Here is a 27,520-nt window from a genome sequence, read left to right as displayed (position 1 = left end):
ATCTGCTCTGACAAGTAAAGAAATGAAATTGATTCACCCTCTAGTCTCCTTCATTTCTTCCTTCCACCATCAAAGAAATATGTGTCTATAATTGTTAAGTGTACATAATGAGTTGCTTTTAAAAAAAATTTAAAGATACTGTCAAGTTGCTACTTCCTTCCTTGAGAATGTCATATACTAAAGAAATAAAAGTACATCTGTGTGTAATAAGAAGTAATAATAAAAACCAAATCTTGAGCACATTTCACATTTATTATAACATTATCAGTTCCAAATATAGTAAACAGGAAAATTTTGACTGACAGTTTTACTTCATGTGTTCTTTTAATTGGCTAAGTTTTAGAGTATTTATGGATTTTTGCAATTATTGACTGACAGTTTAACTGGTGAAGTTTACATGTTTTAAGAGGTGTGCTAAAATGATTTAAAGTTAAAAAAATTCATTTTAATTAAAACGATTAAGGTAGTAAGTTTATTACTTGGGTTCTTTCTGAGTCTTCTATATAATATCTTTTTACAAGAACTCACTGTGAAATATAAATATTAAAAAAATACAAGTTTTTTTATAAATATAAAAAACGTACAAAAATATATAAGAACATACAAGGTCAAGAAATAGAACTTTGCCAGCATCTCAAAAGCCCTCTCATCCAACCTCTCAAAAGTTATTTCCCTCACTGCTGAAAATGTAACTATCCTAACTCTTAAAAGTTTCTTGCTTTTCTTTATACTTTTATTACTCAGCCATGCATCTCTAAACACTAGTTTAGTTTTGCTTGCTTTTAAAAGACAAATTTACATAAATGGATTTGAACAATATATGTTCTTTTGTGTTTGGCTTCTTTTGTTTATTATGTTTGTGAATTGGCATTATATTCAGACACATTCCAAAAATTTTTAATTACATGGGGAAAATGGAATAGAAAAGTGGAAAATAGTAAAGAGATTTAGGAGTTAAGATGCATGTTTTAATTCTGGCTTTGCCTCTAACCAGCAAAGATAGTTTTGGTCACTGGAACTCTTAGGATCTCCTTTTTCATTTCTAAATGACAGATGGGTTGAAATGATTTGTAGGATTCCTTCAGCTGTAAAATTGATGAAACTGGATAAATAAATGCTACACTAAGCTATCCTTAATTTTCTTCATTTCTGTTTTCATTAGGTTGTCTTGGAGACACCCAGTTTTGTTTTAGATTTCGACAGTCTTCTGGGAGGAGGGTGTCACTGCATTGTCTCCTGGATCAATTTGACAAAGATTTACCAGTTTACTTAAAGGTTGGAAATGTAGTCATAGAAAAATGTCCATGTGAGAGGAAAGTTTAGAAATCATTTATTAGTTATCTCTGACAGCATTCAGAAATACTTTTCTTTTCTTTTGTTCCTATATTACATAGCTGGGTTTCCTAAGTTAGTCTTATTTGTAAGGATGCAGCATGTGAATGAAAGAAACTTTATAAAGCTACTGTTCTTGAAACATATTATAATGCCATTGTGAATTACAGAAATGGATTAGAATGTTGAGGTAATTTCTTTCTTCTTCCTTTTTTTTTTTTTTTGACTTTCTCAAAAACCTTATTTCTAATTCATACATAGTATACATATTTATGTGGTATTCTTGATAGTTTGATACATGTATACAGTGTGTAATGATCAAATCAGGAGTACCTGTCACCTCAAACATTTATCATTCTTTTGTGTTGGGAACATTCCAAATCTTCTCTTTTAGCTATTTTGAAATATGTAATAAATTATTGCGCACTGTATTCACCTTACTGTGCTGTTGAACACTAGAACTTATTCCTCATACCTAACCATATTTTTGTACCCATTAACCGACCTCTCCCTTCCCTCCTTACTAGCAGAATGTTGACGTAATTTTCTTTCATTTGTTAATTTTGTTATTTGTTTAGATGTGGGGGTATAACAGTATTATACAGTAAAAATTATCCAGAGTTGAAGTAGTCATTTCCTGTGGTAATCCCTATGTACTTTATGGTAGAAAATAGTTGTCTCTTTTTGATTTTTTAATGAGCTTTGTTTTAGTTATTGTTTATTAAAACAATTTTGATAATTCAGATGATTTTAAAGTCTATAGGTTTTTCTTTTTGGTACTCCATGCTTACATCTCTAACTGCATGAGGACCATTTCCATCTGGATGTCATATCACCACATCCAATATGAATTTGATGTCATTTGCCTGAAATCAGCTTTTATAATTTACCTTCCTGTTTCCACTAATGACAGGAATCCTTTCTCGGTTAGCAAACATAGTACCTTTGTAATGACTTTTAGACCATTTTCTCCCATTGTGACTTATTGCTACCATTATTAATGTATTCTTCCAACTCATGATGATAATAGATATTATTTATTAGGGCTTTTTATGTTCTAGGCACCCTTTTAATATGCATATATTATCTCCTTAAAACTCCCTACAGTGTTTCTAATAGAGTTCCTTTTGCAGTTGAGGGAATTGAGAGCTACTGAGGATAAGAAATTTGCCCAAGGAAATCATACCTCTTGTTTTTTCCAACACAGTATATTTTCTACAGTGTTGCCAGCTAAAGTGTACATATACTACAAAAATAAATAAAATCTAAAATGACTACCAATTAATGAATAAAGAATTAATGATAGTATTATTTCCTTGTCCTTACTTTTTGGACTGTCCTTTATCTTGCTAATTTCCAACTTTATCTCCATTCTATGCATATGCCATATTTTAGCCAAACTGAACTATGTGGTTTATCTGAGATAACTTGTATTTTTCTGTTTTTGTGTGTTTTTTCTCAAACTCCTGGCCCTGTAAATCTGGAGTGTCTTTGTTTAAATCATGTCCATCCTTCAATGCCCAATTCATAAACAGCTGCCTCCATGAAATCTTTCCTCTTTCCTCTTGGCCTTCCTTGTAATACTTTGTACTTTCTTCATGGTACCCACCCTCCTATTACATAATAGTCATTTTTGTACTTTTCTTATCCCTTCTAGGCAGTGATCTCCCTTAAGTAATTGTGTCTTACGCATGTTTTTATCTTTTTTAACACAATACCTGTTCAGAGTAGGTGGTCAACATTTGTTTAAGGAACAATAATCAAATAAGGAACTGAGCCAAAGTTTATTCCATTAGGATGTAAAAGCTTCTTAAGTTTTTTGGGATGTAATTATCTTTCAAATTGTATCTTGATACATACTATAATGTTTCATTATTATTGGGTTAAAATATAACTGGCTATATAAGATTCAGATTGGTATTGAACTCCTTTTATTTTCTGCCTTGAAATTTTACATTAGGACATTCCATTTTTTAAAAAAAGACTTTGTACTCCTTAGCCTTGATAAACTGAAAATTGTAGGGAGAATTTTTGAAAAACTAAATACAGCAGTAGTGAAAACGTAGAATTTGATTGTTTCTTAACTTCAGTTAACTAGTATAGATATGAATAAAGAACATAATCTGAATAAGTTATATAGGGGGAAATTTTACTTTATTACTTAGATTATGATTATTTCTTCTTTGGGCAAGTTAAAGTTAGCAGGTTATCTGGCATTTGCTGTCATGATTATTGTTTGTTGGTAGAAAAGCATAACTTACTCTTTGTGTATGCCTCATATCTTGGTTTGGGTTTATAAAGGAACCTGATGATCTTAAAGAATGGCTCTCTGTTTATATATATATTTATTTGTCACTTCTTTCATAGAAGGATCCTGCTTATTTTTACGGATATGTGTATTTCCGACAAGTTCGAGATAAAACTCTAAAAAGAGGCTACTTTCAGAAGGTAATTTTATTATACACTAGTAAAAAAGTATTTTTTTTTTTATTGAATTAGAAAAATAGAAACTGAGATTTAACTGTCTTTAAAATGTGTAGGTTTTTGGGTTTTTTTTTTGGCAGCTGGGCCAGTACAGGATTCTGAACCCTTGACTTTAGTGTTACAAGGCCTCATTCTGACTGACTGAGCTAACAGGCCAGCACTTAAAGTCTCTGGTATTTTATCTTTAAACATACTAGAGTGTGTATTTTATTTTTGTTTTTTAGATTATAGACACGTCCTTAGATTTTTAACTGCTTTTGAATTTTTGCTATCTCTATGCTAGATTCTTGACAATAAGTCACGGTTATTGTATGGAACTGTCAAAAGCCAAAAGAGTCTGCTTGATCTTGTTATTTTAGAATAAGGGAAAGAATAAAGCAATTGTAATATTATTACAACTAATAAAAGCCTGCAGTTTTTTGTAGAGCCAGTAAATAAACTTTAGCAACGTCTTAGCCATTATTGTTTTTATTCTAAATGTACAATATTTTTCATTCTTTAAAAAAAAAAAAAAAAAAATCAGTCTATCTTGTTTTATCCCAGCTAGCAGTACACACCTTTCCCCATTGTAACCAGAATTTGCCCAGACCACTAACTGATGCTGGATGGAAAGAAAGAGTGGTTTTCAAGAAAAAATACATTTAAAAATATATATATATCAGCATATTCTATATCAGAAGTGATCAAATTATAATGTCACAGTTTCTGAGTATGTGGCTATGACAGTTAAACTGTAGAATGTAATAGTCATAGGTCTTTTGCAAAACCATCACAATTTGCTCTTTCTTTAACTGGAAGAGCAATTTTTTTATATTGCTAATTCCTTTTTTTTTGGCAGCTGGCTGGTATGGGGAGCCAAACCCTGACCTTGGTGTTATCAGCACCATGCCCTCCCAAAAAAACTAATTCCTGATATTGCCATGCTAAGGACAACAGTTGTAGAACTTTGGAAATTGTCCATGACATTAGTCTGGTTTTAAAAAAAAATTTTTTTTAAAGATGACCGATAAGGGGATCTTAACCCTTGACTTGGTGTTGTCAGCACCACGCTCTCCCAAGTGAGCTAACCGGCCATCCCTATGTAGGGATCCGAACTCGTGGCCTTGGTGTTATCAGCACCTCACTCTCCCAAGTGAGCCACGGGCTGGCCCCCAACATTAGTCTGTTTATAGGAAATTCTTTTTCCTGAACAGCAGGAGAATCTGTGAATATGCCTTTATGCTGGTAAAGTCTAGTAACAAGATTAAACTTTTTGCATTCTGTAGCTAGGTTTTATGTTTCCTTTTAACCATTCACTGTAAAAGCCTTTTTATTTCAAAATCCACACTTTTCACTGAATTTAGCTCGTTAGTAATTGCTCATGTAAGAAATGACAGGCAAACTTAAATTATAATTACTAAGCAATTAACAAAACATTGTTTCTTTTTTTCCCCAGTCATTGGTTTTAATCAGCAAACTACCTTATATTCATTTTTTTCATACTGTGCTCAAACAGATAGCACCTGAGTATTTTGAGAAGAGTGAACCTTATTTGGAAGCAGGTAAGTTAAACATTGGATGAGTTATGTACATTTGAAGGAGTTTTAAAAATTTTACTGGAAATGTGTGATAAAAATGAAGTTGAGTTCTAAGAAATCAGATAACAATTTAAGGATATATGATGGGAGAGAGATATAAAACTATTTGGCATCTCTATCTAAAAACACCAAAAACTGTCTTTTATCTCTTCTAATCATACAGGTGATGCTTATTTATTAAGATAATAGTGAATTTTGAGTTGACAGCTCTAATAGAGTACTGTTGAACAGAAAGAAATCCTTATGTCACTCAGTACAGATGCACTGCCAGGTGGTGTGCTTTTGTAGCTAATTTTAGTAGTAATAAATGAAAACTCCCTTTAACCTTATTAATTTGTTGCTTTTAAAAATTTTATGAACTAATCTATATCCTAGAACCTATGTGTATTTCTGAGTGAAGTATAAGATATTTTCATCACTTCTATTTTTCTTTTACTTTTGTCTTATATTCTCAGTATATTTTTCCTGCTGTATAGAAAGTAGAGTTCTAATTTTTAATGCCCCATTTTTAATACTTTAATATTGCCGCTTATACTAAGGAAATGTTTTGTTCCATTTTTCAGCTTGTAATGATGTTGATCGATGGCCTGCCCCAGTACCAGGGAAAACGTTACACCTGCCTATCATGGGGGTGGTAATGAAGGTATATATCTTATATCTCATTTGTCTTTCTTTTAAAGAGCTCTGTAAGAAGTACACACATGGATTTTGCTGTATAACTTCCTAATAACATTTAGTCTTGTTATTTTTTTTTGTTTATTTCTGTTTGTTTTGTTTTTTTGGCAGCTAGCTGGTGCAGGGACCTGAACCCTTGACTTGGTGTTATAACAGTGCTCTCTAGCCAGCTAAGCTAACTAGTCAGCCCATAGTCCTGTTATTGCTTTCACTTGTTTGTCATTGATATGAGGCATTACAGAGATACCATAATTCATTCTGCTTCACAGAACCAGTGGTCACACTAATCCAGGTGCCTCCAGTCCCATTGCATCCTGTAGAGTTTGCACAAGAGTGTCATTCATATGTAATACATGTGAACGTAACACCTCCTAGACTTTTGCAACTGCATGGTCCTACCAGTCCCTCCGGAGATGGGTGGTGTGCCGAAACAGATTATTTGTAGAATTGAATGTGAATTACTAAAAATTAAGAGAAATTAGGAAAGCCATTGGTACTTAGTCCTAAATGATCTTAATGTGTAACGTCAGACCAGATATGTTCATCCGAGGGTATTGTTCTCTATTAGTTTTTTTTTTTTTTTTTAATAAATTAGCATTTTGTTCTTAGGCTTTATATGAGTATACTCTAAGTGCTTTGCAGTTCACTATCAAGTTGGACTTGTTTTTGACAGAGTTAGCTCTTTAGATGTGCTCATTTTTGTGAGATGTGTGTATTAGTCTGTTTTGTGTTGCTTATAACAAAATACCTGAAACTGAGTGATTATAAAGAAAAACGACATTTATTGCTTACAGTTTCTGAGGCTGGGAAGTCCAAAATTCATCTGGTGGTGGCAACAGTGACCCAGCGGTCTCACATTGCAAGAGGGTGGAAGCAGAGAGAGTGAAAGACAGACGCTCCTCTTCTTTTAAAGCCTTCAGAACCATGCCCCTGACCACCATTTTTAATACATTCACTACTGCACGGTCCTACAATCCAATCACCTCTTCAAGGCTCCACCTTACAATTATCATAATAGGATTTCCCATCCTGTTAACAGTCACAGTGGGGGCTAAGTTTCTAATACAAAAAACTTGGGGAATACAATTCAAGCTTCAATAGTTTTGGGGGACATAATTCAATCCACTACATTCCACCCCTGGCCCCCCAAAACTCATGTCCTTTTTACATGCAAATACATTCATTTCGTTCCCAAAGTCTTAACTTGTTTCAGCGCAAAAGTCCAAAGTTCAAAGTCTCATCTGAGAAATTCGAAACAGGTTATTTACTTCCAAGATACAATGGTGGGACAAACATAGGGTACATACATATTCCCATTCCAAAAGGGAGAAATAGGCCAAAAGAAAAGTGTAACAGGTCACAAACAAGTCCAAACCCCAGCAGGGCAGGCATTAAATCTCAAAGCTTGTGAATCTTGTAACCTGATTCCATGTTCAATGTCCTCTGTATGCTGGTATGGGGGTTGGGTCCCCAAGTCCTCTGGCAGCACCGCTCCTATGGCTTTCCTGGTTGCAAGCCACACTTCAGCTCTCCCAGGCTGGGGTTCCACTCTGGTAGCTCCACAGGTCTGGGGCCTCCATGGTGGTCCCGCTCTCACAGCTCCGCTAGGCATGACACGATGAAGTTTCTCTGCTGCAACTCAGACCCCACGTTTCCACTTGGCATTACTCTAGCAAAGGCTGTCTGCGGTGACTCTGCCCCTGTGATAGATCTCTTCCTAGGCCCCCAGACTTTTCCATACATCCTCCGAAATTGAGGTGGAGGCTCCTAAGCCTCCACAGCTCTAGCAGTCTGCATGCTTGCAGACCTAACACCACATGGATACTGCCAAGTCTTCTGGCTTGTATATTCCAAAGCTGCACATCCAGCCACACCTGGGGCCAATTTAGCCATAGCTGGAGTAGCCAAAGCAGCTGGGGTGCTGGTGCTTGAAGCCAGTTCCTGAGGTGGTCTTGAGCAGTGAGCCTGTGGAGGGTGCCTCAGGCCTGTTCTCCAAGACCATTTTGTCTACTTAGGCCTTTTGGCCTGAAATGGAAGGGCTGGCCCCAGAGGCTTCTGCAATGCCTTCAGGGCCTTTTTCTTCTCTTGATAATCCCTTTCCTTTGTACTAATCTTCTTAACCAGTGGTTGCTGGGCTGCACCATTGCATGCTCTGCTTCTCTATCACATGGCCAGGCTGCAAATTTTCTAAATCTTTACACTCTGCTTCCCTTTTAAATTCTGGCTTTATGTCATGCATTTGCTGCCGTAACTTGGTATAGGCTGTTACAAGTAGCAATGCAGCTTCTTTAATGCTTTGCTGCTTAGAAATTTCTTCTGCTAGGGCCAGCCCGTGGCTCACATGGGAGTGTGCGGTGCTGATAACACCAAGGCCAGGGGTTTGGATCCTATATAGGGATGGCCAGTTGGCTCACTGACTGAGCATGGTGCTGACAACACCAAGCCAAGGGTTGAGATCCCCTTACTGGTCATCTAAAAAAAAAAAAAAAGAAATTTCTTCTGCCAGATACTCTGGTTCACAACTCTTAAGTTCCAACTTCCACAAAGTCCTAGGGCAGAGACACAATGCAGCCAAGTTCTTTGCCAGTTCACAGAAAGGGTGATCTTTGCCCCAGTTTCTGAAAAATTCCTCCTTATTTCTGAGAACTCCTTAGAATGGTCTTTATAGTCCAAATTTCTATCAGCATTCTACTCGCCACCACGTAACCAGTCTCTAAGACATTCCAAATTTTCCGTCTTCTTTTTCTTTTCTTCTGAGTCCTCCAAACTCCTCCAACCTTTGCCCAACACCCAGTTCCAAAGCTGCATCCACATTTTCAGGTGTCTGTATAGCAACACCCCACTTCTCTGGTACGAATTTTCTGTATTAGTCTGTTTTGTGTTGCTATAACAGGAATACCTGAGACTGGGTAATTTATAAGGAAAAGAGGTTTATTTGGCTTATGATTCTAGGACAGCTGCATCTGGCACCAGGCTCAGGCTGCTGCTACTCATGGCGGAAAGTGGGAGGAGCCATCTGCTACAAGCAGATCACATGGTGAGAAGAAGCAAGAGAGAGGAAGCAAAAGAGAGAGAGGAGGTGCCAGGGTCTTTTAAACAACAAGCTCTTGACTCACTCATTACTCCCCCCACCTAGGGAGGGATCCACCCCCATGACTCATTCAGTTTCCAACACCTCCACAACGGGGATCAGATTTCCACATGAGTTTTGGTGGGGACAGCACATCCAAACTCCATCAATGTGTATTCTCTTTTTCCCTAGGAAATCATCAAAAGTAGTACTGATAGCTCTGGGTTGAGAGCTCTCATTGTTTCCTGTGAGATTTATCCAGAAGTTTGGCAAGCTAGAGAGGGTGTGTTTGGGTGTGTGTATATTAATGAAGCAAATATTGGAACAATAAACAGGAAGCAGTTTGAAGTTGATGTCCTTTTTCTTTTTTTCAGCACATTTGCTTCTCAGTGAGTTAGTGATTTTTATGTGTATTGGAGTATGGAAACGTTGGTTTACTTACTTTCTGCTGTGACTAAAAATAAATATGATCTTAGTTTCTTAATCTGATGTAAATATTTTGTTTTTATAGCTTTTTAGGCATGCTGAGAGTACGTTTTTAGCAGCTGGATAGAGAACTTCTGATCCCTCATTCTTTTATATCAAAAGATCATTTCTCTTTCTGTTTAAGGTACGGATTCCCACATGTCATGACAAGCCTGGGACAACACAAATAGTGCAGTTAACTCAGCAGGTATTGTGGTAGAATGATGTAGCACATACAGTTTCTTTAACAGAACTTTAAAACTAGCAAATGCAGAGTTTCTTGGGTTTATTATATATTTCTGAATATTACTGAAATATCCTCCTATGAAATAATTTTTTAGTGAATTGATAATAAATGTTCTAATGTTTTTTAGGGTTTTTTTTTCATTGTTATTCTGCAGTAGACAGTGTAATTGTGAGAACAGGGGAAAGTAAATATTTTTTTCAACAAGATTTAATTCTGGAAAAACCTTTTATTTTAAAATAGTCGCCAGGAGACTTCTGATTTTAAGAAACTCAGTCAGAAGAATTCTGTACTTATGATTGCCTTTAATTTTTCCAGAAGTAACATCTGTTTATGGGTGGGGTTGAATTCTTCATTTGTTTTAACTGGTGTGTTAGCACTCCTATTGTTCTTTAAATTGAATAAAAATGGGGAGCAGTAGGAAAAGTAATTTTGCCTGTTACATATATCAATGGAAGTATTTCATATAGCTGTGAATTAATCTAACATCTGACAATTGGATTAATTCTTTATTCATGGTATCTGTGTTATTCTCCATCTTCTGCTGTATTAGGATAGATTAAGACCCATTCTCTGTCTGGCTGCTCCTGGAGGGATAGAATCTTAAAAAGGGCAGTATGACTTATTGATCATGAGATAGATAGGCATATTTAAAAAATCAATTTTTACAAATTTTGGTGATATTTTCCCTATTATTTTTCTTTTCTGTCTCTTAGGCAGACACACATATATCTGTTATTTTACCTACTGTTCATGAGGTGGATCTTTTCAGGTAAAGAGTAAAAAACTTTTTAAACTGCCTTTCCTAGTTTGCTTTGTTATGTTAATTTATTTAGAAAACGTATGTTCTTATAGAGGATGTGGAAAAAATTAGAAGAAATTAGTCATTTTGTTTTACATGCTATAAATCAGTGGTTCATTCCTGGCTGCAGGTTACAAGCTTTGACAAGATAAATTGGATATGGATTGGTAAAAACAAATTAGTTTTTGTTTGGTTTGGTGTGAGAATGGTATTGTAATGTTAGAAAATGCATTTTTTTTACAGAGATGCATTTTAAAGTATTTTGGGAAGAAATGTCATGCAGTTTGTGTTTTAACATACTTAAATAAGAAAAAATAGAAGAAGTAGAAATGGGAATTATTATTAATCATTAAATCTAGGTGATCTGTGTATGACGGTTTTTACACTATTGTCTATTTTTAGGTATGTTTGAAAAATTTCAAAATGCAAAATTAAAGAGCAAAAAAAATATTCTAGCACTTAGAAAAGAAAGGAAAAAGAAAGTACCAATGTTTGTGCCCTTACCCAGAGCAAAAAGAAATCTTTGGATTGGTGCCCACATTCTGGCTCCTCAGGTGGTTCTGATATGTAGCTCAGCTTGAGAAACCACTGTTATAAATGAGCAATTACTGAATACTAAAAGAGTCATGAAAGACATTAAATGTTTTTTTTTTTTTGGTGGGTTTTTCTTTTGATGACTTTTAAATTCCATGGATTATTGCTTTGAAGATTAACTAGTTTTATATGCTTTGATTTATTTTATATACTTACTTCTAGCAAAGCCCAGTAATCCTAAGTATTTACTCAATAAAAATGAAAACATACACTTACACAAAGACCTATATGCAAATGTTTATGTGGCAGCTTTATTCATAACAGCCTAAAACTGGACACAAACTCAATGTCCATCAACTGTTAAATGGATAAACAAAATATAATACTTGCATGCACAGGGAATACTAATCAGCTGTAAAAAAAGAATGAACCATAGTGTTTGACTTTCAAGAGAATTATGCTTAGTGAAAGGAATCAGATTTTTGAAAGCTACTTACTGAATGATTCCATTTAGATGGTATTTGGGAAAAGGCAAAAACTATATAGGGACAGAATTCAAATCAGTGGTTGCCTGGGATTGGGGGAGGGAGATTGATTATAAAGAGGACAAAGGAATTTTTTAAGGTAATGGAACTATTCTGTCTTTGATAAAGTTGAATTCTACTGTATGTAAATTATGTTACTTAAAAACAAATTAATTTTTAAAAAATTATATGTTATAGCATTCTTAGAATGAAAAGGGGGAATGTCCCCAAAATCAATGAATATATATCACAGGAAAAATATATACTAAGAGGGATGCATACTATTTATAGTTTTGATCCTTGATTCATTAAAGAATAATTTGAAGAATTGGCATAAGTTAATATAGAGTTCATTTACTAGACATTTTTCCTTTTGAACTTATGGGTGTAAGGCTTATGCTTTTTTGTTATTGATTATCTTTGCTTTAGTGGTAATTAATTACCCCCATCACTAACACCTGTGATTAGCATGTGTCTCTTCTCCTGAATATGAATTACAGGTTAGTGTTTTCAAAATAGGAAAGATAAATTTGTTGTTTCTTAATTCTTGCTTCTGAAGAGATGAAAAAACTAAACCTTGAAAAATAATCTCACACAGTGATAGTACTATGTCATGCATTTAATATCTGATTATCAGATTAATGTTTATCCATGCCAATACTCTATATTTTGTGTGTAGAGCTTATATTTTACATTTATTAGTGTGAATGAGAGTTTAAATGTTTATCAGTTATATTGACGGTGATAGTTTTACAACAAGACTGAGCTTGAAAGCAAAGGACAGAGACCTGGAAAGGTGTGTGAAATTGAGCAGCAGAGATTCAGCTGAATGTAGGGGCCCATGTGCCTCCTTTCATGGGTCAAGGCTTGTTATGGTCTATTCCATAAACCATGTCTTTAGTTTCAGCTCTCTCTTTATCACAGAAATAGTCTTCTCATTCACTTTTTAAGCTGAGATTGGAATTGAAGGGCAGTTTCTGTTTAAAGAATCTGACATCTTCTTGCCTTAGAGTCAGGGACATTTTACATGATGATACTTGCTTTGGTACCTAGTACAGAAAGAGACAAATCAAGTGTGCTTTCCCCCATCTCCCTTAATACTTTAGAGTTTATTTGCTACAAATAAGAATACAATGCAACCATCAAAATTGGGGAAATTAACTAATAAATTAGTATTGTCTAATACGAAGACCACATTAAAATGTTACCAGTTGTTAGAATAATATCTAGTTTAGAATCATCTTTTGCTTTTAGCTGTTATGTCTCTTTAGTCTCCTTCGGTCTAGAATAGTTCCTCAGGCTTTCTTTAACTGTCACAACTCTGATATTCTTCTGGATTACAGGACGGTTATTTTACAGAAAATGCTTCAGTTTGGGATTGTTTGGTATTACTCATGATTAGATTCAGGGTCTGCATCTTTGGCAAGGAGGTGGTACCCAAGTTTAGCTCGCCTTGTTATCGATGGTGGTCATTTTGATTACCTGATTAATGTGGTGTCCTCCAAGCTTCTCCAGTTATTCTTTTTCCTTTTGTAATTAAGTATTTTGTTGGGAGGTACTTTGAAACTATGTATATTAGTTATTTATTGCTGTGTAATAAATTACCTCAATATTTAGATGCTTAAAAGAACAAACATTTACTTCACACAGTTTCTGAGGGTTAAGTATCTGGGAGCTGTGTATGTAGCTGGGTGGTTCAGGGTCTCTTATGTGGTAGCGGTCAATCGTTATCTGAGATTTCAGTCAGTTCGTCATGTGGGTCCATAGGGTCTGCTTCCCTATAAGGCTTACTCACAATGACTATTAGCTGGAGGTCACAGTTCCTCGTGACCATTGGCAGGGGACCTCATTCCTAGCCTTGTGGACCTCTCCATAGGGCTGCCTGAATGTTCTCACAACATGGTAACTAACTTTTCCCAGAGTGAGCACTGAGAGAAGGCTGAAGCCACAATGTTTTTTATGGCCCAGCATTCAAACTTGTAAATTGTCACTTCTGCCTTATTCTGTTCATTATAAGCCACTAATTCAGCCCACACTCAACAAGGGAAGGTTTAGTTAGGCTCCATGTTTTGAAAGGAGTGTCAAAAAATTTATGGACATATTTTAAGTCACCACACTCTTTTTGTATAAAAGTATCTGTATAGACTCTTGGTTTCCTGTTTTATTCAGTGGTTATAATTCATTATTCTCAACTATTCTGATGTTCAGATTGTTCCCAATTTGGCCAGTGAGAACCCACTTCAAGCTGGCTTCTGTGTTCTGTTGATATATCCCTGTCATTCTTTGAACACTTCCTTGCTTTCTGGTGCAAGATATTCCAGGTTTTTTTTTTTTTTTGTAGTTAAAAAAAAATTGAGATATAACATACCACATAATATTCACCCTTTTAATGTACAACTCGGTAGTTTTTAATATATTTACAAAGTTGCACAACCTTCAGTACTATCTAATTACAGAACATTTTTATCACCTCAGAAAGTAAACCCATTCTGATTAGAAGTTCCCATTCTCTCTTCCTCCAGGCCCTGGCAACCACTAACTTACTTTCTTACTTTTTCGGATCTGCCTATTCTGGACATTTCATATAAATAGAAACATACAATAAATAGAATCATACAATATGTTGCCTTTTATGTCTGCCTTTTTTCACTTAGCAAAATGTTTTTAAGGTTCTTCCATGCAGTACCATGAATCAGTACTTCATTCCTTTTATGGCTGAATAATATTCCATTGTGTGGATATACCACATTTTCCTTATCCATTCATTTGATTGAGATTTGGGTGGTTTCTACCTTTTGGTTATTATGAATAATGGTGCCATGAAAATTTGTGTATAAGTCTTTGTGTGTACGTGATTTTTCAATTCTTTTGTGTTCCAAGATTATCTTATATTTTCTCTTCCTTAGCCCTGGAATCAGCCATTTCTCCAAAGAGCCTTGATTCTTTTTAGTGGAGGATAGGATTTAGAAGACAAGATCTGGGCATTCAGTGTGCTCATTGTTATTGGGGTATTTTTGCTTTTAGACGTTCTCAGTGGACAGAGCTGGGGATGTGTGTATGTCTGTAAATATGTGCATACATATACAATCATATATAATATAACATATATACATGTTTATATAGATATTTATTTCTGTATCCATATATATTAAAAACCATAAAGTCACACCAGTAACCCCCATTCCAGTGCAACACAGCAGGGTGAATTCTAGTTTTCTCCCTTTTCATATTTGTATTTTTCTGAGAAACTACCTCCTATTATTCTTAATTTATTTACTGATTTGATCAATCTACCTGTTTGTAATAAATCTCCCATCTCTTCTGCAACCCTGTCCCCTGGGAAAATGCCTTTCTCAACCCTCCTTGGCTCTGACACTCCACAGCCAGCTGCCTTTCTGCATGGACACCCTCCTTATATTGCTCAGTCTCTGATTCCCCATGCCCAATTGACCCTCATCTGGATACCCTCCTACCCCATTCAGGTACTTATACCCACTAGACCACTGCTCTAAGTGGATGCCATCTTCTCCCTGCTTGGGCTCTGACCCTTGATGCCAGGCCAACCCCCCCCCACGAATGCCCCCCTTACCCTTCTTGTATGCCTACACACCCCACCCCAGGCCACTTCTCCACGGGGATACCCTCATTCTGCTCTGACACTTCGTGCCAGACGGTCCGACACCATGGACAACCTTCTCAACCCACTCTGGCTCTGACCCTACATACCAGGCTGCCCCTTTCTGCTTCCTGGGCTGTCACTCCAAACCAGATCACCTTCACACACGTACACCTTCCTTATCACATTTGTGCTCTATTAGTATAGGCCGCCGCCTGCACATAGATATCCGCCATAGATATTGCACAGGCTCTGATACCCACTTCTGGACCAGTGTGGCACTCTTGCCCTCGTGGAGAGATGCCTACCATTTTGTGCTTTAGGATGGAATTATTTAGGAAGGGAAGAGGAAGAGCCTCTTTGTCCTATCTGTGAGCTGGGTTTTATTTTTTTCTAGTTTTTCTCCTTTTTTTGCACTTCCTCACATTTCTTGCCTTTGAATAGTTGACATTAACTCTCCTTATTTCCATCTCACAAATTTGTTTCCTATTTTTGCACTTCAGTGTTTTGGTTTTTCTTCTTTTTGTGTGGGTGTCGGTTTTCAACTCGGAGAATTGTTTATAATTTTCTTAAGTAGATAAGTTTTCCCTCTAATCTACTAGGAAAAATTGTTACCAAGTCAGGAGGCAATTACTAAACAAGTAAAAGTTACCGAATGTCTGATACTTAGTAACATATTAGCAGGTTTGTGTCCTGAGGGCCTCTGCCCAATTCCAGGGCAGTTACAATGCAGCATTTCTGTAGAGGGAGGATCTGCCCAGGAAGTAAGTCCATTGCTTGGCATTAGAACTCCCTCTTGTGATTTGTTGTCATCATTCTTTAATGTAAAACATATCAACTTTTAAATTAAGTACGTCCAATGAATGCCTCTTGGAAGATTAATTTTTCTTGTTTTCTTCAAAATATTTAGAATAGAAATTCAAATGTAGCAAAGCAATATTGATAAAATAGATCTACCATATGGTACAACAATTTAATAATTATATGCTTTTATTGTTTGTCAGCTATTCTGTGTCAGTCTATTGTATTTAATTTTGTAAAAATTGGAACAAGTCAAATTGATGTTTATATTTATATGTGGATAAAAGGCACTTAAGTGTCTATGCATCACCATATTCTAAATGAATATGTGTATTAGGTCAAGATACAAATAGCAGGAAGAATTTATATCCGTATGAAGTTTAGAATGATTATGTAGAAATTTTTAAAAAATAGGATTAGAATACTATTCAGCTGTAAAAAAGAAGGAAATACTTCCCATTTGTAGCACCGTAGATGGACCTGGGGGCCATTATGTGAAGTAAGCCGGGCACAGAAAGACAAATACTGCATGATCTTATGCATATGTGCGATCTAAAAAAGTGTTTACATAGAAGTAGAGAGTAGAATAGTGGTTACCAGAGGCTGGGGAGGGAGAAAGAAGGGTTGAGGGAGAGAGGGTGGTCAGTGGGTAAAAAGTTATCTCTGAGATAGTAAGAATAAGTTTTGGTGTTCTAAGGTGACTGTATAGCTAATAATATTGTACTGTATATTTCCAGATGGCTGGAAAAGAGGATTTTCATTGTTCTCACCACAAAGAAATGGTGCATGTTTGGGTGGTGGATATGCTAGCCATCCTGAATGGATTGTTATACAATATATGCATGTATTCAGACAACACACTATACCCTATAAACATATATAGTTTAAAAAACAATAAAAAAAGAACAAAAGAAAAAAAAAAGATCGGATAAATAACAGAATATTTCTATTGTATAAAAACCTTTTAGGTGTTTCTGCCCAGTTTTCCTTCATAGTCAGATGCTTTGGGAACTGGTGCTTTTGGGGGAGCCCCTTGTGGTCATGGCACCGTCACCATCAGAGTCCTCAGAGACTGTATTGGCTCTTGTTAGGTGAGTATATTTGGTTCCTTATGGTAATATTTGCAGCACTTTCTTATTTGCTCATTTGTGTTAGGTTTCCCCACACATTATTGCGTTGATCCACACAACAACCCTGTCAGAAGATAGTGCTTGTTATAGCATCATTTTGTGGATTAAAAAATTGATTAGGGTTCATGAGGGCTGGAACCATGTTTTTGTTGTTCTGAGTGACAAGCCCATTCATTCACTTATATGAAGTTGGCCCTTGATAAATATTAATTGCATGAATAGTAAATTGATAAATATTAGTTGCATTTAGTCAAAGGCACATACCTAGTGAATGATAGAGCCAGAATTTCACCCCATCTTCTGCCCCAAGCCTAGTGTTCTTTCAGTATGCCATTCTACATTACATATTTCCATTTATTTTTCTAGTTCCCTGAAATGAGTTTACTATTTATTGAAATAAGTAAATTATCCTGTTGGGTGTGTGCTATTTGTTCAGATGTTTCATAGTTATGGAGTAGGGCCTTTAATTTCTGTTGTCTTTGTTTTACATGTTCTTCCTTCTCTACAGCTGTATTTCTCCATTAAAGTACTTCAGTGATTTCCGGCCTTATTTTACTATTCATGATAGTGAATTCAAAGAATATACTACCCGTACTCAAGCTCCGTGAGTAAACAGAATAACTTTTATTGACCAGGTATTACTTTTATAACCAAAATTATGTAGAATTATTTTTGGTAATAAAAGTTTAGTTTAAAATTTGAACTTATAGGCAGATTGATTTTATAAAGCTGCTGGTAATAATTTCAGATTTTAAGAGTTAGTATCTTATTTTCTTTGAGTGATTTTATTTATTAATGGAAGCTATATTGTCATTAATAGCTATTAGACTGTACTTTTTTTTTTTTTGAGTCCAGACTGTACTTTTGATTCTACTTCCCTAATGAAAATATTCCCAGTCTGTAAAAGGAAGACATAATCTTACCCTTTCCCTTTTAGCTGCACTGTTGCTCACTTTCTTTTCATAGCTAAGTTTTAATAATAACAACAACAAAAATCTTCATTTTCTCTTTCTACTTCTTGATTTTCTTTTTGCTTCTCAGTCAACTGCAGATTGTCTTCTCCACATCCATTGAATTTATTTATTCTTGCCAAAGTCATGAAAACCCTTCTCATTGCCTAACCCAATAAGCACATTATTGTTCTACTTTTCCCACCTTTTCTTTCTTGTAACATTTACACTGTCGACCTTGAAAATATTTTAATCCTTGACACCACTCTCCTGGTTATCTGGTGGTACATCTCAATATCCTTTGCAGACTTTTTCTCTCTGCTAATCCCTTAAATATTGGTGTTCTCTACTATTCTGGATTCTGATCTCAGGTTGATAATTCTTTTTGTACAATCTTATCTGTGCCCATGGCCTTTATTAACATCCTGTACTAATGACTGAAGTATATCTTCCAAGCCACAATCTCTGTGAGATCCAGACCTATATATCCAAATTTTTTTATTCTTTTTTTTTTTTTTTTTAAAGCACTTTACCACCTGGACATCTTAAAGACATCTGAAACCAGACATGTTCAGACTGAATTCTTTTTGTCTACTTCTTTTCTCCCCTAATCTCATGCCTCTTTCTTTTTTTCATGAATGATGTTAGTTTTTAATTAGTTATCAGAAACCTAAATTGTCATAAATTTCTCCTTTTTAATATTCTCCACATCAAATTTTACCAAATTCTGTCAATTCAACATCCTAAAATCTCTCTCATAACATTTGTTAACTTCTTTCCATAGCCCCTTCTTAGTCTTACTGCCTCTAGTCTTTCTCATATTCGCTTTTGCTTTTCCCCCAACCCCTCCCATCCTTATAGGGCATTTTCCAAATTTCTCCTAGAATGATCTTTTTCTAATAAGCACATTTTCATTCATGTGGCATTCCTCCACTTACTTCTCTAGTAGCTCCGATTTCTGACTATTCATCCTTCCTGCTTTGTACTCCAAGAATGCTGAACTATGTAGTTCTACAAGCAGATGATGATCTCATTTCATTGCTCTGCACATACTGTTTGTTGTGCATCACTCTCGCCTTCCTTATCCACTTGGCAGAAAACTCCTACTCTTCTTTCATATCTTCGTGTAAATGTCTCTTTGGTAACACTGTCCTTCAGTCCCCTGGTAGACATAAGTTCTCCTTTGTGATTATTGTGTATTTCATACCGCCTTCACTGTCTTCTAATTTCTGGCATCATAATTGACTATATATACCCTTCTTCCTATGTGCTATTAGAAGGACCGGTTTTTCATCTTTATATGTCTAGTGCTAAATATGTTGCCTGGCATGTAGTTGATATGTAACATGTTAAGTAAAGGAAAAGATAATTTATGTATTGTTTACTCAAAAGAAATTGTAAGCTATTCTTCACTTATTTAACATTCATCTTTTTCTCACCTGTTTTTTTGTTTATTTTATTTTTGTGCAGGCCTTCAGTCATATTAGGAGTGACCAATCCTTTTTTTGCTAAAACACTCCAGCACTGGCCACATATTATTCGAATAGGAGACCTTAAACCTGCAGGTAAAGTATAAATTTGGTGTTCTGTTTTTAGTGTATAAGGTGGCTAAGCAGGCTTATTTCTTCCCCTTTGTTTTCATCCCTTGGTTACTTTTTATGTCGATGTCAACTTTCTTTGAGGCAACCTAAGGAAGGGCTTTTGGAGAAGAGTATAACTTCCCATTAAAATATGCAGGTTCTTGTATGTATAACCCATCGTGTCCCTCTACCAAAAAATGTACTTACGATGTTATAAACATTGAGTGAATTATAATAAAAGGAAACCTCAAAAATTTGAGCTTTTTAATATACGTATAAACTCTATAAAACAGGAATTTCTAACACTGTTTGAATAAAACCTTGTAGAAAACTAGTATTATTCCAGACTTGACACAAAATTCTTAGCTAGGTCTCAGAACAAGTATTTCACATCCCTGTGGCACAGATATTGGTTAAGGGAGTGATCAAAAGGTTGTGTTTTCCTTGAGGAAAAGAAAGACACATAGTACCTTGCTTGTGGTAGGAGTTTAATAAATGTTTATTAAATGAGTAAATGAACTATGAGGTTGGAAGTTTTGTGAACATAGATGACAATTTAATGGTATCTCTGACATTCCTTAATGAACATTCCTGAATTTTCCACTGAGATAGTTGGGATGCAAGATATCTAACTTATTTTTTAATAATTTTATGATGTGTTATTCTTAATGATTGTTCCTTCTGGTCTACATAGGTATATTTAAAACATTATCTATAATATGAGTATTATAAGATATCCCTTCTGGTATACACATACATCAAGATAGATGTATTAGAGTCAGGGATAATATTTTAAATCATATTATTTACAAATACTGGAGTCAGTCTTAACACTGAAATCCTTGGAAGCCTTATGAAATAGAAGAAAGAGCAAATGGCTTCACCTTGGCAGTCTCAGCTGTGTGATATTAGGCAGAACAGCTTCTTTAAGCCTTAAATTCTTTGTCTAGTGGGAGGCTTAAACACAGTGCCTGATGCATTGCATTCTGTAAATGTCATGGTCCCCTGCCATTCCATTAGTGTCCTATCTGAGTTTTAATGATAGTTCAGAGAACAGCACGTACTAGAGTCTTAGGTATGAGAAGATAGGAGACAATTTTTTAAAAATCTTAATTTAATCTTGACATTTTCATGGTTTGGTCCTACTAATTTAGATTATATGATTAATTATAATATAGTAGACTACTGTTTATTTCTATTTCCAATGAAAAAAGGCTCTCCGTTGGGGATGTAGGTAGAGGACTTTAGCATGAAATCATTGGTAGAGTAGCATGAATTGATAAATCTGTTTAAACTTTAAGAAACCACCAAACTGTTTTTCAGAGTGGCCTACCGTTTTACATTCTCACCACCAGGGTATGAGAGTTTATATTTCTTCACATCCTTGCCAGCTTTGATATTGTCTTTTTCATTATGGTCATTCTAATGTGTTTGAAATGATGATTTTAATTTGTTTTTCCCTAATGACTAATGATGTTGAGCTTATTTTCATCTACTTATGAAAATATTCATATATTTTCTTTGGTGAAATGCCTATTTAAATCTTTGTCCATTTAAAAAATTAGATTGTCTTAGTATTATTGTGTTGTAAGAGGTCTTTGTGTATTCTGGACACAAGTCTGTTTTCAGATATATGATTTGCAAATATTCTCACAGTATGTGACTTCTCTTTTCATTTTCTTAATGGTATCTTTGGAAGTACAAACGTTTTTAATTTTGGGGAAGTCTAGTTTATCAATTTTTTTCTTTCATGGATTGGCCTTGTGGTGTTGTATCTAAGAACTTGTTGTCTCACCTGAGGTCACAAAGATTTTCTCCTATGTGTGTTTTTTTTTTTTTTTTGGTAGCTGGCCAGTAGGGGGATCTGACCCCTTGACCTTGGTGTTACAACACCATGCTCTTACCAACTGAGCTAACCAGCCAGGCTCTCCTGTGTTTTTTTCCTATAAGTTTTATTGTGTTAGTGCTTACATTTAGGTCTGTGAGCCACTTTGAGTTAATTTTTGTATAGGATGTAAGATTAAAATCTAAAATCATCTTTTTGCATGTGGATATCCAGTATGTCCTTGTACCATTTGTTGAAAAGACTGTCCTTTTTCCATTGAGTTGTATTGGTACCTTTATTGAAAATCAATTGACTTTTAATGTAGGGTGTGTTTCGGGACTCCTGTTTCTATTCCCCTGATCTGTATGTCAGTCTATACACCAAGTACCACGCTGTGCTGATTACCATAGTTTAATATTAAATTTTCAAGTCAGAAAGTTAAATCATCCAACTCTCTTTTTTTTTTTTTTTTTAAATTTTATTTTGTCGATACACATTGTGGTTGATTATTATTGCCCCTTACCAAAACCTCCCTCCCTCCTCTCTCTCCTCCCTCCCCACCAACAATGTCCTTTCTGTTTGCTTGTCGTATCAACTTCAAGTAATTGTGATTGTTATATCTTCTTCCCCCCACCCCCGGTTTTGTGTGTGTCTGTGTGTGTGTGTGTGTGTGTGTGTGTGTGAATTTCTATATTAATTTTTAGCTCCCACCAATAAGTGAGAACATGTGGTATTTCTCTTTCTGTGCCTGACTCGTTTCACTTAATATAATTCTCTCAAGGTCCATCCATGTTGTTGCAAATGGCAGTATTTCATTCGTTTTTATACCTGAGTAGTATTCCATTGTGTAGATGTACCACATTTTCCGTATCCACTCATCTGATGATGGACATTTGGGCTGGTTCCAACTCTTGGCTATTGTAAAGAGTGCTGCGATGAACATTGGGGAACAGGTATACCTTCGACTTGATGATTTCCATTCCTCTGGGTATATTCCCAACAGTGGGATAGCTGGGTCATATGGTAGATCTATCTGCAGTTGTTTGAGGAACCTCCATACCATTTTCCATAGAGGCTGCACCATTTTTCAGTCCCACCAACAATGTATGAGAGTTCCTTTTTCTCCGCAACCTCGCCAGCATTTATCGTTCAGAGTCTTTTGGATTTTAGCCATCCTAACTGGGGTTAGATGGTATCTCAATGTGGTTTTGATTTGCATTTCCCGGATGCTGAGTGATGTTGAGCATTTTTTCATATGTCTGTTGGCCATTTGTATATCTTCCTTCGAGAAATGCCTACTTAGCTCTTTTGCCCATTTTTTAATTGGGTTGCTTGTTTTTTTCTTGTAAAGTTGTTTGAGTTCCTTATATATTCTGGATATTAATCCTTTGTCAGATGTATATTTTGCAAATATTTTCTCCCACTCTGTTGGTTGTCTTTTAACTCTGTTAATTGTTTCTTTTGCTGTGCAGAAGCCTTTTAGTTTGATATAATCCCATTTGTTTATTTTTCCTTTGGTTGCCCGTGCTTTTGGGGTCGTATTCATGAAGTCTGTGCCCAGTCCTATTTCCTGAAGTGTTTCTCCTATGTTTTCTTTAAGAAGTTTTATTGTTTCAGGGTGTATATTTAAATCCTTAATCCATTTTGAGTTGATTTTAGTATGGATCTAGTTTCATTCTCCTGCATATGGATATCCAGTTATCCCAGCACCATTTGCTGAAGAGGCAGTCCCTTCCCCAGTGAATAGGCTTGGTGCCTTTTTCAAAGATCAGCTGGCAGTAAGTGTATGGGTTGATTTCTGGATTCTCTATTCTATTCCATTGGTCAGTGTGTCTGTTTTTATGCCAGTACCATACTGTTTTGGTTATTATAGCTTTGTAGTATAGCTTAAACTCCGGTAGTGTTATGCCTCCAGCTTTATTTTTTTTGCTCAGCATTGCTTTGGCTATGCGTGGTCTTTTATTGTTCCATATAAATGTCTGGATAGTTTTTTCCATTTCTGAGAAAAATGTCTTTGGAATTTTGATGGGGATTGCATTGAATTTGTATATCACTTTGGGTAGTATGGACATTTTCACTATGTTGATTCTTCCAATCCAAGAGCATGGGATATCTTTCCATCTTCTTGTAGCCTCTCTCATTTCTCTCAGCAGTGGTTTGTAGTTCTCATTATAGAGATTTTTCACCTCCTTGGTTAACTCAATTCCTAAGTATTTTATTTTTTTGGTGGCTATTGTAAATGGGCAGGCTTTCTTGATTTCTTGTTCTGCATGTTCACTATTGGAGAAAAGAAATGCTACTGATTTTTGTGTGTTGATTTTGTATCCTGCTACTGTGCTGAAATCATTTATCAATTCCAACAGTTTTTTTGTAGAGGTTTTGGGCTGTTCGATATATAGGATCATGTCATCTGCAAACAAGGACAGTTTGACTTCATCTTTTCCGATCTGGATGCCCTTTATTTCCTTCTCTTCTCTGATTGCTCTGGCTAGTACTTCCAACACTATGTTGAATAGGAGTGGTGAGAGTGGGCATCCTTGTCTAGTTCCTGTTCTTAAAGGAAAAGCTTTCAGCTTTTCCCCATTCAGGATGATATTGGCAGTGGGTTTGTCATATATGGCTTTAATTATGTTGAGATACTTTCCCTCTATACCTAACTTATAGAGGGTCTTTGTCATGAATGAGTGCTGAACTTTATCAAATGCTTTTTCAGCATCTATAGAGATGATCATATGGTCCTTGTGTTTGAGTTTATTAATATGGTGTATCACATTTATTGATTTGCGTATGTTGAACCAACCTTGCATCCCTGGGATGAATCCCACTTGATCGTGATGAATAATTTTTCGTATGTGTTGCTGTATTCTGTTTGCTAGTATTTTAGTGAGGATTTTTGCATCTATATTCATCAAGGATATCAGCCTGTAGTTTTCTTTTTTGGTTATATCTTTACCTGGTTTAGGTATCGGGATGATGTTTGCTTCATAGAATGAGTTTGGGATATTTGCGTCTGTTTCAATCTTTTGGAATAGTTTGTAGAGAATCGGTGTCAATTCCTCTTTGAATGTTTGGTAAAATTCTGCTGTGAATCCATCGGGTCCTGGGCTTTTATTTGTTGGGAGCCTTCTGATAACAGCTTCAATCTCCTTTATTGTTATTGGTCTGTTCAAATTTTCTATGTCTTCATGGTTCAGTTTTGGGAGCTTGTGTCTGTCCAGAAATTTATCCATTTCCTCCAGATTTTCAAATTTGTTGGTGTATAGTTGTTTTTAGTAGTCTCGAATGATTCCTTGTATTTCAGATGAATCAGTTGTAATATCGCCTTTTTCATTTCTAATTTTTGTTATTTGAGTCTTCTCTCTTCTTTTTTTTGTTAGCCATGCTAATGGTTTGTCAATTTTATTTATCTTTTCAAAAAACCAACTTTTTGATTCGTTGATCTTTTGAATTGTTTTTTGGTTTTCAATTTCATTCAGTTCTGCTCGGATCTTAATGATTTCTTTCCGTCTGCTAACTTTAGGTTTGGATTGTTCTTGTTTTTCTAGTTCTTTAAGGTGAAGTGTTAGGTTGTTCACTTGCCATCTTTCCATTCTTCTGAAGTGAGCGTTTAATGCAATAAATTTCCCCCTCAGTACTGCATTTGCAGTATCCCACAGGTTTTGGTATGATGTATCATTGTTTTCATTAGTTTCAATAAATTTTTTGATTTCCTGCCTGATTTCTTCTTGGACCCATATGTCATTAAGGAGAATGCTGTTTAATTTCCATGTGTTTGTATAGTTTCCAGAGTTTCGTTTGTTATTAATTTCTAGTTTTAATCCATTGTGGTCTGAGAAGATACATGGGATAATTGCAATTTTTTTGAATTTATTGAGACTTGATTTGTGACCTAATATGTGATCTATCCTGGAGAATGATCCATGTGCTGATGAGAAGAATGAATATTCTGAGGTTGTTGGGTGGAATGTTCTGTAGATATCTGCCAATTCCAATTGGTCTAGAGTCTTGTTTAGATCTTGTGTTTCTCTACTGATTCTTTGCCTAGATGATCTGTCTAATATTGACAGTGGGGTGTTCAGGTCCCCTGCTATTATGGTATTAGTGTCTATTTCCTTCTTTAGGTCTAATAGAGTTTGTTTTATAAATCTGGCTGCTCCAGCATTGGGTGCGTACATATTTATGATTGTTATGTCTTCTTGATGGATCAGTCCTTTTATCACTAAGTAGTGTCCCTCATTTTCTCTTTTTATGGTTTTTAGTTTAAAGTCTATTTTGTCAGAAATAAGAATAGCTACTCCAGCTCGTTTTTCTTTTCTGTTTGCATGGTAAATCTTTTTCCATCCTTTCAGTCTTAGTCTGTGTGAATCTTTATGGGTGAGGTGGGTCTCTTGTAGGCAGCATATAGTTGGGTCCTCCTTTTTGATCCAGTCAGCCAGTCTGTGTCTTTTGAATGGGGAATTTAAGCCTTTTTCATTAAGAGTTGTTATTGAAAGGTGTTGATTTATTCCTAGCATTTTATTGGTTGTTTGGTTGTCTTAGGTCTCTTTTGTTCCTTGCTTTCTGATTTACTCTTTGGTTTCTGTGTTTGTTGGTTCCTTAGGTTGTAGATAGCGTTTTTGTTTGCTTGTTTTCTCTTCATGAATGACATTTTTATTATACTAGTGGGTTTAGATTTTTCTTGAGTTTTTATGGCAGTGGTAGTTATTTTTCAGGAACTAAACCCAGTACTCCCTTGAGGATTTCTTGTAAGGGTGGTCGTGTGGTAGTGAACTCCCGCAGTTTTTGTTTGTCTGAGAAATATACTATTTGCCCTTCATTTCGGAAGGATAGCCTTGCAGGGTAGAGTATTCTTGGCTGGCAATCTTTGTCTTTTAGTATTTTGAAAATATCATCCCATTCCTTTCTAGCTTTTAGGGTTTGTGATGAAAAGTCTGATGTTAGCCTGATTGGGGCTCCCTTATAGGTGTTTTGACGCTTCTCTCTTGCAGCTTTTAAGATTCTCTCTTTGTCTCTGAGTTTTGCCAATTTGACTATAACATGTCTTGGAGAAGGCCTTTTTGGGTTGAATACGTTTGGAGATCGTTGAGCTTCCTGGATCTGAAGATCTGTGATTTTTCCTGTACCTGGGAAGTTCTGCCACTATTTTGTTGAATATGTTTTCAATGGAATCTCCATTTTCCTCCCCTTCTGGAATGCCCATGACTCGGATATTTGAGCGCTTAAGGTTGTCTGATATCTCTCTCAGATTTTCTTCAATGTCCTTGATTCTTTTTTCTTTCTTTTTGTCTGCTTGTGTTATTTCAAACAGCCCATCTTCAAGTTCAGAGGTTCTCTCTTCAACTTCGACAAGCCTGCTGGTTAAACTCTCCGTTGTGTTTTTTATTTCGCTGAATAACTTCTTCAGTTCAGCAAGTTCTGCTACATTTTTTTTCAGGACATTGATTTCCTTGTACATTTCCTCTTTCAGCTCCTGTATACTTTTCCTCATTTCATCATGATGTCTAGCTGAGTTTTCTTGTATCTCATTCAGTTTCCTTAGAATTATCACTCGAAATTCCTTGTCAGTCATTTCAAGGGCTTCTTGTTCTATAGGATCTAGAGTTTGAGATTTATTAACTTTTGGTGGTGTACTTTCTTGATTTTTTGTATTTCTGGTATCTTTTTTTTGGTGTTTATTCATTGTGGCAGGGGGTTTCACAGTCCACTGGTTTGAGACTAATGACTAACTAGGATGTTGCTGTGGTTGCCAATTTCGTATGGCTTCCTCCGTGACTGCTCAGTTGGCCTCTAGTGCCTTGTGTGTGTGGTTGCCTCGGGTCTTGGGCTTCTCCGGGGAGCCAGCTTTCTGGTCAGCTTGGACTCTGCTGGGCTGGTGGATCACGTACCACAGGGTGTGTGATCTCTGTTGAGC

At 35.8% G+C, this 27,520-nt stretch overlaps 1 protein-coding gene across 8 annotated transcripts in view; it reads left to right on the top strand.

Moving 5' to 3' along the window:
* The window catches only part of DENND6A (DENN domain containing 6A), an 85,379-nt gene that overhangs the window by 30,133 nt on the left and 27,726 nt on the right, over nucleotides 1-27,520 (top strand). For 7 of the 8 annotated variants that reach the window (XR_010024908.1, XR_010024909.1, XM_063114997.1 and 4 more), the window contains exons 4-12: nucleotides 1,163-1,275; nucleotides 3,700-3,780; nucleotides 5,252-5,357; nucleotides 5,957-6,036; nucleotides 9,749-9,811; nucleotides 10,564-10,619; nucleotides 17,093-17,215; nucleotides 17,763-17,858; nucleotides 19,675-19,769. Coding sequence is in view for 6 of the 8 variants with exons in the window: in XM_063114997.1 (XP_062971067.1) it covers nucleotides 1,163-1,275; nucleotides 3,700-3,780; nucleotides 5,252-5,357; nucleotides 5,957-6,036; nucleotides 9,749-9,811; nucleotides 10,564-10,619; nucleotides 17,093-17,215; nucleotides 17,763-17,858; nucleotides 19,675-19,769 (813 nt within the window). In the remaining 2 variants the exon portion in view is untranslated. The remainder of the gene's footprint in view (nucleotides 1-1,162; nucleotides 1,276-3,699; nucleotides 3,781-5,251; nucleotides 5,358-5,956; nucleotides 6,037-9,748; nucleotides 9,812-10,563; nucleotides 10,620-17,092; nucleotides 17,216-17,762; nucleotides 17,859-19,674; nucleotides 19,770-27,520) is intronic. The other variant, XM_063114998.1, reaches the window with a different exon arrangement.

Source organism: Cynocephalus volans, chromosome 11 (genome assembly GCF_027409185.1).
Source record: "Cynocephalus volans isolate mCynVol1 chromosome 11, mCynVol1.pri, whole genome shotgun sequence".
Classification (NCBI taxonomy): Eukaryota; Metazoa; Chordata; class Mammalia; order Dermoptera; family Cynocephalidae; genus Cynocephalus; species Cynocephalus volans.
The sequence above is the reverse complement of the archived record's forward strand: the minus strand, read 5'-3'. Positions and strand labels throughout refer to the sequence as shown.